The 12,297-nt window shown below is 42.1% G+C and overlaps 1 protein-coding gene across 1 annotated transcript in view; it reads right to left on the bottom strand.

The window, feature by feature from the left end:
- Positions 1–12,297, bottom strand: part of LOC141426335 (uncharacterized) — a 40,613-nt gene that overhangs the window by 17,610 nt on the left and 10,706 nt on the right. The window contains exons 8-27 of the mRNA XM_074085184.1: positions 12,052–12,198; positions 11,509–11,733; positions 10,477–10,535; positions 9,733–9,865; positions 9,103–9,240; positions 8,433–8,562; positions 7,542–7,687; positions 6,875–7,011; positions 6,141–6,271; positions 5,895–6,030; positions 5,467–5,584; positions 4,918–5,034; positions 4,314–4,445; positions 3,980–4,058; positions 3,774–3,904; positions 3,096–3,253; positions 2,596–2,778; positions 1,845–2,002; positions 1,204–1,330; positions 960–1,120 (exon numbers count right to left, since the gene is read on the bottom strand). Coding sequence (XP_073941285.1) covers positions 960–1,120; positions 1,204–1,330; positions 1,845–2,002; positions 2,596–2,778; positions 3,096–3,253; positions 3,774–3,904; positions 3,980–4,058; positions 4,314–4,445; positions 4,918–5,034; positions 5,467–5,584; positions 5,895–6,030; positions 6,141–6,271; positions 6,875–7,011; positions 7,542–7,687; positions 8,433–8,562; positions 9,103–9,240; positions 9,733–9,865; positions 10,477–10,535; positions 11,509–11,733; positions 12,052–12,198 — 2,746 coding nt within the window. The remainder of the gene's footprint in view (positions 1–959; positions 1,121–1,203; positions 1,331–1,844; positions 2,003–2,595; positions 2,779–3,095; positions 3,254–3,773; positions 3,905–3,979; positions 4,059–4,313; positions 4,446–4,917; positions 5,035–5,466; positions 5,585–5,894; positions 6,031–6,140; positions 6,272–6,874; positions 7,012–7,541; positions 7,688–8,432; positions 8,563–9,102; positions 9,241–9,732; positions 9,866–10,476; positions 10,536–11,508; positions 11,734–12,051; positions 12,199–12,297) is intronic.

Raw genomic sequence — 12,297 nt, forward strand, 5'->3', positions numbered from 1 at the left:
ACAGCATTATTTGTTTCGCATGCAGGTACATGGCCAAAAACTCGAGTGCGAAATACGATTTGAGCCCACCATTACCTATCTGTTTGAGAGAACATCATCAGGTCTACGCGTCTGTTCCAGATGAATTTTGGCGTGTTACCTATTCACAACGTCTTTGGTGGCTGACTAGACCGATGCGAGAGCGACATGTTCGCCCACAGACCTGACAAGAGAAGTCTGCGGATCTTTTTTTGTTTTTTATTCAACTGTATGGCAAACGAGCATGTGGGTCTCCTGATGATAAGAGATCACCACCGCCCATAGACACCTGCAACACCAGGGGGATTGCAGATGCGTTGCCAACCTAGAGGCCTAAGAAGGGATACCTCAAGTGCCAGTAATTTCACCGGCTGTCTTACTCTCCACGCCGAAACACAACAGTGCAAGCACTGCTGTTGGTGCAGAACCGCCTTAGTGTCGTTTCTGTCTCTTGTCAGCAGGTGCCTTGAGCCAGGCTTCATCCCAATACTTGCTTGCTTGTTTGAAAGACCATAGATCACATTAAATAGGTCACCACGGATTTTTTTCAAATACACCATAGATTGTTCCACTTGAAAGAAAATGGGGTAGCCTAGTGATACGACCGTATCGAGTAATGAAAGTTTCTGTGACATGCTAGTGGCGCTAGTATCGTGAGATCCGTTTTAGATTGTCCAATCCGATATCGGTATCGGACGCCGATACGATATCGGGGCAAGTAAAATGTATGAAATATAATCCGATATCGAAACAGATAATAAAAAAAAGCTGAAAACGCTCTTACGCGTGTAAATGTAAATAATTAAGTGAGCCAATCGCAAGCAAGACTGTAATCTCAAACGGACCTCTCGACATTAGCGCCATCTAGCGCTATTTCATCTGTCAAGAAACTCTCATTGTGATAACCAGTAAGGTGATTTATAGGTTGACTAAATACTGACAGGAGTTCCGGAACAGGTCTATCCAGGATCCCCCTTTGTCCTCGCTGGGCACGATGGCCCAGCGAACTTCGTCCCTGGAGTGGTAGATCCTCACGGAACAGAACACCAGCAGGCTTGTCAGCACGTTCAGGCTCATGAGGAACATGGGTAGAGCTTGTAGCCTAATAACAACGAACAGAAATAAAGTGTAAAGTAAATAACGAGTAAAAAGCTAAGCTACTTCCCACAGTCTTCCCCCACTTACACCAGCCTAAAATCCTGGCGCTCTATGTGTCCGGTGAGCACGACCAATGCGCCCGGCAGCCGGTACAGCTGCAGGAGCCGGTTCATCATCAGCACCTGCTTCGTCATCGTCACCTGGTAGAATTCACCTGGAATTGGTAGGAAAATGATTCGCATTTGCCTAGCGCCTTATCGGAATCTAAATGGACACATACGAGCAGAAAGCCTTTATGGCATTTGGAGTCGAGCCTGTATTGCATGGTATCGCTGAGAGGAGCCCCATCTTGGAATAGCCAGTAGACGCATCAGGCACCTTTAATTATTTTTGGTACTGACCAAAGTCAAGACCATAGCGCCTATAATGACATAAGGGAACTGTGATTTTTTATGGTTATGCTCACCTTTGTGGTCTTCCATAAGGGTGAGCATAACCTCACAAAAATACGCCTTGTTGCGGATGAACAAACTTCCCTCGGCAATGTTTTAGAATAAATATCTTCGATATAGGAGCCTTCAAGAAAATGGTATATTTTTTATTTCTAAAAAGATGGCCATGCACTAGTAACTCTTACAAAGTTTCAAGTGTCCGTGGGAGAATGCTGCCCATCGTGTTTGACCCACATAAGCTCGTTTCGTCTGCTATGCTATACGAAAAAAGCTTACCATAACGATACCTCCTGTCAGTCTCCAGGGACTCCAGCGGCAGACAGCTGAAGATGTCGACGAGGTAAGCGCCTCGCAAGTAATGCGCAGCCGTGCTGGCCGGGTGGTACACCAGGATGCCGTTCTCATCAAAATAGCCTATCAGCATGCGGAAGAATCTGAGGGAATTAGTCACTAAACTGATACAAGACCAGATGAAAAAATTTGGTATGCCTACTGCCTACGTTACAATGGCGTGCATTGAAGGTAGGCAGTGCTAGTGCTGGTGGCGTGCTGCTGCGATGCACACTACCTACTGCCTACCCTGGAATCGACCCAATGCACTTTAATAAGACTACCCTACGAATAATAGGTACGTAACAAAACCTTGGGATCTAGGGAACAGTTAACTATTATATACATGCATGGTATACTAATATGATTTCGAAATACTTCAGCCAATTTGTTAAGTAACAGAATGCCCCTGCAATCGCATCGGTACTTTTTGTTGAAGATGAAGTAACATCTTTGACATCCTACATTTTGGACATAGATCAATGTATGGAAACATTCATTTCTGAGCCACAATCGAAGAATCTTGAAAAACAGCGCTGTTCAGTCACACTAACCCTAATGTGCTGAAATAAAGTTAATGACTCAGTGCAACTTCACACAACGCGGTAGTACTCTCTTTACTCCATCTTAGGGTCGGCTCTGCTTTCATTGCGTATCATCTTAGTATTCAATATCTCTATCAGTATCCGCTACTCACGTATCCGCTAGGGCGAGCATATCCAGCAGCACCGTGATCCAGCGAAGGCTCGGAAATTGCAGCACCATGTAGGAATAACTCGGGAAGAGCATGGCGGATGCAAAGGCACATAGTGCGCGAAACAGCTCGTAGCGGGTCAGAAACACGCTGTCGGGACGAAAGGTGTAGCGAGGGAAGGTGTACCTGGCAAGAAAATGTTAAATGATAAAGGTCCAATAAAAGTGAGTGCTAGATTTTTTTAAATTCTAGCGATTGTACAACTTAGGGGCTCCAAATGTCGCAGAAGCCTGCGCAATTGCCCACAGAGTCTAGTGAAAAGGAAAATCATGAATGTAGTTATGGTGGTCGTGGTAGGTATGTATTTATAAGATAAATAAGGTCTTTAAGCTGGAGCGTAACTATTGTTGAAACAAATCGAAGAGTGTTTCCTATTTCTAAGTTCTAAATGTAATATTTGCTGTTTTTAAAACAAATGGTCACTATTGACCAAGCTTACGTACCTCAACACTGAAAAGAACCCAAGTTTCTTGAAGGGCTGAAGGAAAGCGAGATCTTTTTCATGTTTCCGTGGCAGTTTAAATGTTTCTTTGGTGGGGACGGGAGGAGGGGGTTGGTAGAACATGAAAGGCTCTCGGCGTGTTAAGAGACGGTGGTACTCCTGTGAATACAATGCTTTGTTGAACTAAGGTGAACTGCTCGTAATTTCAAAAAAGATCCAGCAAAATATACTTAGGAGTGAAAATAAATGGTCACAATGGTCAGCATTCTAACAAAGTGACTGTTTTTACCCGATTGCATGGAGAGGTATACTGGTCAGCACTGATAAGTGTTTGTTTTTCAGTCTACCCATCTTTAAAAAAAACCAGTGGACAAGTTCTTACCTATGCTTTAAAATTTTAAAACTTATAAACTATCATCCATGATTAATGAATGACTAATGTAGAACTTGAAATTAAAACCAAACTATAAAACTCTCAATAACGCTCATCCCAAACCTTTGGATCTACAAAGCAGAAATTTTGTAGAGAGGTTCCCTTCATCATGCTGACAAGGAACAACAACAGATTTCCCGGAATTTCTCCGGACTGTGACAAATCAGTGTTCAGGAACATTCTTCGGATAACGTTAACAATCAAAGACCTTTTTAAGGTTTCACTCCAAGTTTGGAGACTAGGTACCTGTTGCTCCTTCGCAAATTCTATAGCATCCTTAATCTGTGGTATCTCCACGGCATTTACAAGATGTTTCCTTGGTATCGAGAAAACTTGCACGTGAGTGCACGCTCGAACGGTATAAAATGCTGGCAGTCCTAAAAACCAAACAATATCGTTGGTAGAAGGCGCAGTAAAAATCAAAGCCTACCTAAATAAATCTAATTACTTACGCAACAAACATTCGAGAACTCCAAAATGGTTTTTAGCCAACAGGGATCCGACTACTTCTTTAGTATCAGGATTAAGAATCTGCAAAATAAGATTCGAGAGAAAAATACCAGGAGATGCAAAAACCTGATAACGATAACATCGATTCGATCAACTCGATTCCCATCGGGTTACCTTTGTTTTTTTACATGACTTCAGTGATGAGAAGCATGACAAGCTTCACAGACCTGACTCACGTTTCTCTTACTCCCAAAGTTACCTAATGAAAATCTCCACACCACACACACACAATAACATTTCTATAACTCTTATTATTTCTCTGTAGTTTCTCCTCACCTGACACATGCCCTGTTTGATGACATACATCTCTGTGCTGATATCCCCGGTGTTAAGAAGGATCTCATTGGGTGACGTGTAGAACATGCGTGCGTTAGAGGATATGTTTTTAAGGTCCTCTTTACGCAGCAGCTGGGAACAGAACATTATAACATGAACCTCTGCAAGAGAAAAGTGTAAAGTCCAAAACTAAGACGTGACACACCTCATCCTACGCTTGATCTTATCGCTACACTCTTGACAGAGTGATTGTGCTCATTGATTAAGGATCAGTAGTGAACCTTTTTTGACGACTTTCTAGGGAAAAGCGTATAGTGGTTTACCCTTGGTTTCCACACCGCAGTGCCGAATTTCACAGGCATATTGTCAAACAAACTTAAAAATACAATCGTATTCGCCACATTTTTCAGTCACTGTGTAGGATGAGGACAAGGGTAGGAAGAAATGGTAATGCGTACGCGAACGCCAGTTAGACCATACCGCCTCTGGATTAATTCTTAAGAAGTATCTTATCCTGAACAAATGGACTGCTCCCGCGCGCGCGGTATACAAGTTGATAAAGTATCCCGTCAAAATATTTATTTGTTTCGTTAAGAAGACGTACCTTCATAAATGGAATACACAGGATGTATTTGCTGCGCTGTCGGGCCAGTATATCTTGATATACGTGCGGGGGCAGGTCGTAGAATACGGAGCTTTGCTTCACGGTCATCGAGTAGGCCTGTGGAGTAGAGGCGCCGCATCGATATTAACCACCACCACAATCGCACTAGAGATGTGCGCGGACCAATAGAAACGCTTAATTTACTCTCAGCTGTTTCACTAGATATGCTGTGCGAGGATAGGTAAATGAAGGGTTTCTATTGATTTATGAAAAACACATTCCTCGCATTGTAAACCTTTCTCCGTTTCTATTTATAGATATCGTATACGGTGACCATAAAACAACAAAGACCGAATCATCTTCATCTCTCCTTAGTCACTAGTCACCATCCCCGTCCTACTGCTATCTTTAAATGCCTCGGCTTGACCACCGTATAAAGTTGAGTTAATTCTAATCGTTATCTACGAGAAAATCAGGCACCACTACATCAAAAAAATATTTCATTCCAAAGAGATTATAATTCTTATACAACACCAGTGTGATCATAACCTTGTCAGTGTACCAGCAGAGTTCCAGGTAAGTAATGAACCTCTGCCGCAACTGAGGGTCGACGTTGTTCCTGATGAGGAAGTTACGCACGTTTATAATACATGCACTATAGTCCTCCCTGGAAATAACGGTAAAGTTAAGAAACTGATGATTGGTTATTTTTGAACGCATTCCAGTAATTTTGTAGAAATACCTATTCTGTTCTGTATCTGTAACAATTTGTCCTTGCTCTGTTGTTGTAACTTAATTCAAATGTTTTTAATCTATATTCAGTCAGCCAGGTGCAAGCATAGTTCTATTTATACCTATATATAATGACCCTAGTAGATCAAGTCGATATTGGCCGCGATTGGGCGGACGGAAGCACTGGTGTAATAGTCAAAAATCTCAGCAAGCGCTGCATTTCATAAAAATGTGCGTGAACTAACCTGAAAGCGGTGGTGACCATTATGGTGGCAGAGTAGACGGCTTCGATAAAAATGTGTAGGATGATGGAAACTTCCAGCACCAGCATCGTGTAGAACGCGTTGGTCAACTTCTCAACGCCCCACGTCTCCATATGCGCTAGAAAAGAAACGGAGAATGTGAAGAAGGTATTAACAATTCGCTACTTTATCTCTAGCAGTGTGCAGTATTAATGGTTTTTCAACAATGTTATACAATACAATACTTACACGTAAACGTAATCATGGATGTGGCCCAGTACAGACCAAATGTCAACCGATTGCTGACTGACTCATCATCCAGAGGCAGCTTGGCCCAGTAAGGCGGCTGCGTGAAATTGGTCACCAAGCAATGGCCAAATCTAAAAATGAAGTAAGTTCATGAAAAGAAAAACAATTTTAATGCAAGTTTTTTGCCGACTGTACACTTTAATTGTCATCCAAGTATCCGGAAACCAAATTTCAAGTCAATCCGGCCACAGGAATTCCTTTGTGTGTGTGTGAAAATTCCTGTGGCCGGATTGACTTGAAATTACGACTAAGAGGCATGATGAGAAAGTGGGCAGCAGCGTTCTCTGCTGCCAACCACAAATTCTGGAGTCCAGCTCTGCGGTGTGAAATACACAGGGAAACCATCACACTATTTAGCCAAGAATGTTGCCATGAAGGTTCCTTATCCCACGCCCACGACCACTGTGTCAAGACTGTACCATCTTAGAAGAAAACGGCAAGTTAAAAGCATTGTAATAATGTAGTTGGAACTTTCATTGAAATACGGCTATCAAGAAATATCAGGTAAAAAAACAGCCAGAGAATTTGGCGAAAATGGAGTAACTACGACGCCACGCCACTGTAGAGCAGCAAGCCGAGACGTAGACTACACTTGCTTAAGATTATTCATATTCTACATGCCACTTCGCTTCATTAGAAAGCTCTCCACAAAATAAAACTTAAAGGTAACTAACTGGTAGCACATGAACCACTGCTGCACCGCGGCGACCAGGTAGCACGCGATTACCAGAAGCAGCAGGTACGAGAAGAAGCGGATGATGTTGCTGTGGTACACGCACTTCGCCTCCAGGCTCTTCATCATTTGGAAGAACTGATGGACGAAATAAGTAAAAATATGACATTGGGGCTTTCTCTTGAAAGGCCTTGACTCTCCTTGAGCAGTTGGTACTCATGGCGGGTGGTGGTGGTGACTGTGAAGACGAAAAACCTGGAGTGGCTGGAGTGTTGTGATGCATAGTGATCGTCGAATCGCGGCAGTTGCTAACGCTTACGACTAACAAGGATTAAGGATCCAGATAGAACTAGACTGAAACAATCATCTGAATGTATTTAATCGAATGTTTCTATGTGTTAAAATCTATCTAGTAGTTTTTGCGAGAAAGAGTCAACACGCAAACTCCATCCTCCTTTTACTCCTTACCCAAGAAGTAAAAACTGTTATAGGTGGTTTAATTATTTACAAGTGTGCAGTTGGTTTTATACTTGTTTAAACACAGTTTACTCTATATCAGGTCGATTTGAGTATGGCTCTATTCTATACTCCTGTTGAGTTAAATCTAATCTTAATACTACAGGGTCTATAATCTTCGATACGATCTTTGCAACTTATAGATAGCTTACCTTGGGTAACCTAAGAATCTTGTTGATCCCCACGAATTTACCCTCCGCGATTATCCCAAAGATGGGCACAGTGGCCAGCACGTCCAGAGCGAACCAGTAGTTCCGAATCTGCTGCGACGACGTCTGCACGAACGTGATCGGGACCCCTGACAATATAATTATCCTCATCAGTGATGCCTTTCATGCTTATTGCTTGGCTTATACAAGTCTCACTGCTGAGCGCAGACCGTTTGGGCTTGAGCAGAAATTGATCAGCAATTCCCACGTGTTGAGTCTCGCGTTGTTCTTCTTCAGCCAAAAGGTAATTTTCTAGAATTTTCATTTGCCATAAAGTAATTTATTCAGAGTTGATATTAAACTAACCTTACCTAACCTACTGCATTCTATATGATGACATTTAAAAAAATCCTGATAACAGTACTGTTCTATATATTTTATGGCAAACGTTGGTATGGCAAGTGAAATTCGGGCAAATGAAATTCGGGCAAGTGAAGGTCACAGATCAATTCCGATAATCTCGCGGGGGCGAGTCCGGTATCCATCAAACGACACCCTGTTTGACAGGTCATAAGCATAGGTCAAACCATTCGGCTACCATAGCTTTTTAGCGATGGTTAACTTATCTTATCATCATACGAATACCAAAGCATGTTAAGTTCATCGTTTTGCAAGTCATCACTGATACTTTAGAAAATGCAAGTAGACAAAGTGAATCTTAAATGTATACTAAACCAGTGAGAAGGAATAAATAGGTAAGTACTGAAATTTTCGATACCAGGTGACTTTTAGAGGATTCATCAACGAATGCTCATTTTACTCCTTGCATCTTGATGTGTACTCTTAATATCTGAAGCAGAATATTATACAAAATGATATCAGAAACGTCCAAACCTTCTTCGACGTTAGCCCCAGTAGAGAGATAGGCGATGACGTCGAGGACGTAGACGACAGTCATCATCCCGTCGAAGAAACGGAACTCCAGCGGAAGAGTCTTCTTGAAGACCAGATAGTACGGGTAAATCTGGTAGACAAACGTGTAGTAAAGAAAAAAATGAGAAGTGTTACCTTCATGCTATCACGTTATGATTGTTCTTATTTCGCCTTTCCAACTATAAGAACCATTTTTGAATATTGTATATACCATCTTTGAAACCAATACCTACGGAAAAAAATCACAAAAGGTGAAAATCTGGCAAGAGACGAATATTACTCGAGCTTTAGAGACAGTTTACCCTCGAATATTAACTACTCAGACCTCTTAACTGATACTACAGATCAAATATTTTATTTTGCACTTCTTCAAATATAACGAAAAAGCTCTCTTGTAAACTTTTGGCACATTGAGATAGAAGTCTTGGTGGTTAATCGTCGTTATTTGTGTTGAACCATCCTCTTAAATATGACGTCCACTGTTGGACATAGGGACATGGGCCTTCCCTATAAACCTCCGGTTGCTCCGGTTGGAAACGGCCTGAGTCGATCTACCATGAGCCTGCGGCTTTAACCAAGTCAATATTTCTATAGCGTGTATATCATCGATCTAGTTCAATGTGACACTTACGAAGCAAATGATGACAATGAGGCAAGCTACCAGCCAGTTCCAAGCAGTCAGCAGGGAAGATGATGGCTGCAGGATACAAGGGAACGTCTGTCGGAGACAGATGGGGTCAGCGTCATCTGCCAATGACGCGTCAGCACGCTAGAACAAACGGCGACAGCAGCCGGTAAATAGTCAGCAATAAGGACAGTAACAGACTTAGTTAGTATTTTATGCCCCGGGCCGTTAGTATTTTTTATTAAACTAGCTTTTGCCTTCGACTTCGTTTGCACAGAATTAAAATCTGTGGTAAAAGCTACCCTTTAAATACATTTGCTTAAATTAATGATTTTAGTGTTACTACAGCATCCTATATACTAATTTTCAGTCCTGTAACTATAAAACTTACGACATCAGTGTTCATATTTCAGTCACCTATTTTGGGGCTTATTTTAATTTTTAAGCTGTTATCAAAATTCTACACTTCTGATTTCTAAAATGACAGAGTTCCCATTTCATGCAAACTTCCACCCCCCTTTCACTCCTTAAGGGATGATTTCCAAAATCTATCTCCATACCAAATTTCTCAGTGTATTAGCAGGAAAAAGAAAGTATGAAAGTTAGGGTAGGATGGATAGCAGCTGCTACACCTACATTCCTCATATTGTAACACCCAGCGACCTCCAAGAGGTAGTCAGTGCGAGCGAGTAGCAGCTCCCCGTTTTCATCTGTCGTCTCTTTCAGCGCCATCAGGCTTCTCTTGAAATGTAATATGCTGCTTTTGAATCTGTGAAAAAAATACGTTACACTGTACTTATTATATTGATTCAAAAACAATTCAAAAAGCTCATTATTTGTCTAGCCTAGGCTGTTGATTGTTGTTAACAAGTTCAATCTATCGATCAAATTAAATCACAACCACAGGCTGAGCGAGGATTACGTAGTCAATCCAATAAACCGAGCAAATATTTTGCAGTGCATTTAAAGTTAGAAAGACGTTTTCCATATCATAGCGTCCTTTTCAGCCAATCAATTATTCACACTTATATTTGACGAGGCAACCCTCCTCATTATTGCCCGATCATGTCTCATGTGCCGGACTCGCAATTTTTACTCTACCACTTGCTAACAAGCATTACACATCTGCAAGTTTTCATTTATATTCACACGGCTTGGTTTTCACTACTTATCAGTGGCGTAGCGTCAGATATTTCCGTGGCAAAGCCGAAGTAAACCGCCCACATCCTTCGTAAATAATTTGCTTCCTGTTGTCGTATTTTGTCAATATTGGGCAAGCCGGTGGGAATGGGGTTTTATGGACATTTCGCCACTGCTATTTATTAGGTATCCCCCAAAAGTACGAACTAAACTGAAATTAAACTAAAAGAGAAGATTTACATCGTGGGCTCATGTTTCCTTTCCAGAGCATAATGCCTTTTCACTCTGTTCATGTGGTGCTGGAAAAAAGAAACATCAGATTTCATTTTAGAATGTCTACCATAATCAGTAATTGGTCCCCATTTCAGAAGTGGTAGTTCATAGGATTGCAGGAGCATTAAGTACTTATACTAGCACAAATGAACAATGTTGATCTAAGTAGGTAAGTGCATAACAACAAGTACGGTCTGCTTCAGCTTATTATCCAGGGGAAGATACAAGGCCGCAGACCACCTGGCCGTAGACGTACCTCCTGGTTAAGAAACCTTAGAGACTGGTTCGGAATGAGTACCAGATCCCTCTTTCGAGCGGCAGTCTCTAAGGTTAGGATAGCCCTAATGATCGCCGACCTCCGATAGGAGAAGGCACCGGAAGAAGAAGAAGATCTAAGTAGGTACAGTACTTGTTTATTATTTCTTAATTTTCCTACTTAAAAAGTTACAAACCTGTCTAAAGCTTAGCCAAATGTCTAGATGTCGAGCAAACGCACTGGTGAACGCATGTACACGTATGAAAGAGTGATGGACGAATGTTAAGTTTACATAAGCTAAAAAAGGCCGTGGTGGCCGAGTGTTTTGACCTATGGCCTCTCAAGCAGAGGATCGTGGGTTCAAACCCCGGCTCGCACCTGTGACTTTTTCGGAGTTCATGACCGAAATTACATTTGAAATTTACCACGAGCTTTACGGTGAAGGAAAACATCGTGAGGAAACCTGCACAAACCTGCGAAGCAATTCAATGGTGGGAACCCGCGTGGGAACTACGGCCCAAGCCCTCTCATTCTGAGAGGAGGCCTGTGCCCAGCAGTGGGACGTATATAGGTTGGGATGAAGCTAAACAAGAGTTTGTGAATGAGATTTTAAGTCTATCACTGGTGAAATTATGACAAGTATTGAAAATCTCAGTCAAACAAGTGAAAATGAAGTATTCGAAAACTAAAAAATAATTGAAAGCCCGTTTTAAACGTCACATTGAAGAAAAATGAACTCTGACTTGTAACTCAGACAGCAACATGTAATTCTGTCCGGTGTCCCGGCCATGTTTCAGGGCTATGCGCCACATGTCCTCCGCTCGTAGCACGTGCGCCGTGCAAAAGGTGGCAGCCCTGATCTCGACGTGCGCCCTGCCTCCCCCCGCGGTGCAGACGCCGTAGGGGGTGAGGATCGTGCCGCGGGTGAAACGCAGCATCGGGGAGATGTCGTCTTCTGCTGTTAGCATCTGAAAAGGCAAATTAAGCTTAGGATGAATACCAAGTTACCTAGTGCTCATAGCGACGGTGAAGTAATAATACCTCCTATAAATAGATCTCGAGCATGCAACTTAGTAGGTTTAGCTAGGTGATGCCAATGCCAGGTCATCCAGTGGGTCGATTTGTCTAAATTGTACCATAATATTTATTTATTTGCAATAGCGATAGCAGCCCAAGAACATACAACAATAAGAAGTTTTTAAAATTCAGTTTAGACAAAGCCTTGGTATGATTTCCGGTGGGAGGTGTCACAATCTAAGTATTCCCTAACACTATGCTTTTCTGACCTCTATGTCTCCATAAGCGATGTATATAATGGAATCCTTGGTAGAATTCCGCTTGATAATAGAATCGCCTGGGATATAATGAATAGTCTCCATCTTCTGCGCCAGCTCTGACAGGTACTCGTAGGACAAGTCACGGAGGATGCGGCTCTGTAACGTAAAGCAACGATAGTTATGAACTGAGTATCTTACTTCAATTATGTTAGGCATTAAAGAGAAGAAGCAGAAGGAACGATTTTTGCGACTACC

Source organism: Choristoneura fumiferana, chromosome 3 (genome assembly GCF_025370935.1).
Source record: "Choristoneura fumiferana chromosome 3, NRCan_CFum_1, whole genome shotgun sequence".
Taxonomy (NCBI): Eukaryota; Metazoa; Arthropoda; class Insecta; order Lepidoptera; family Tortricidae; genus Choristoneura; species Choristoneura fumiferana.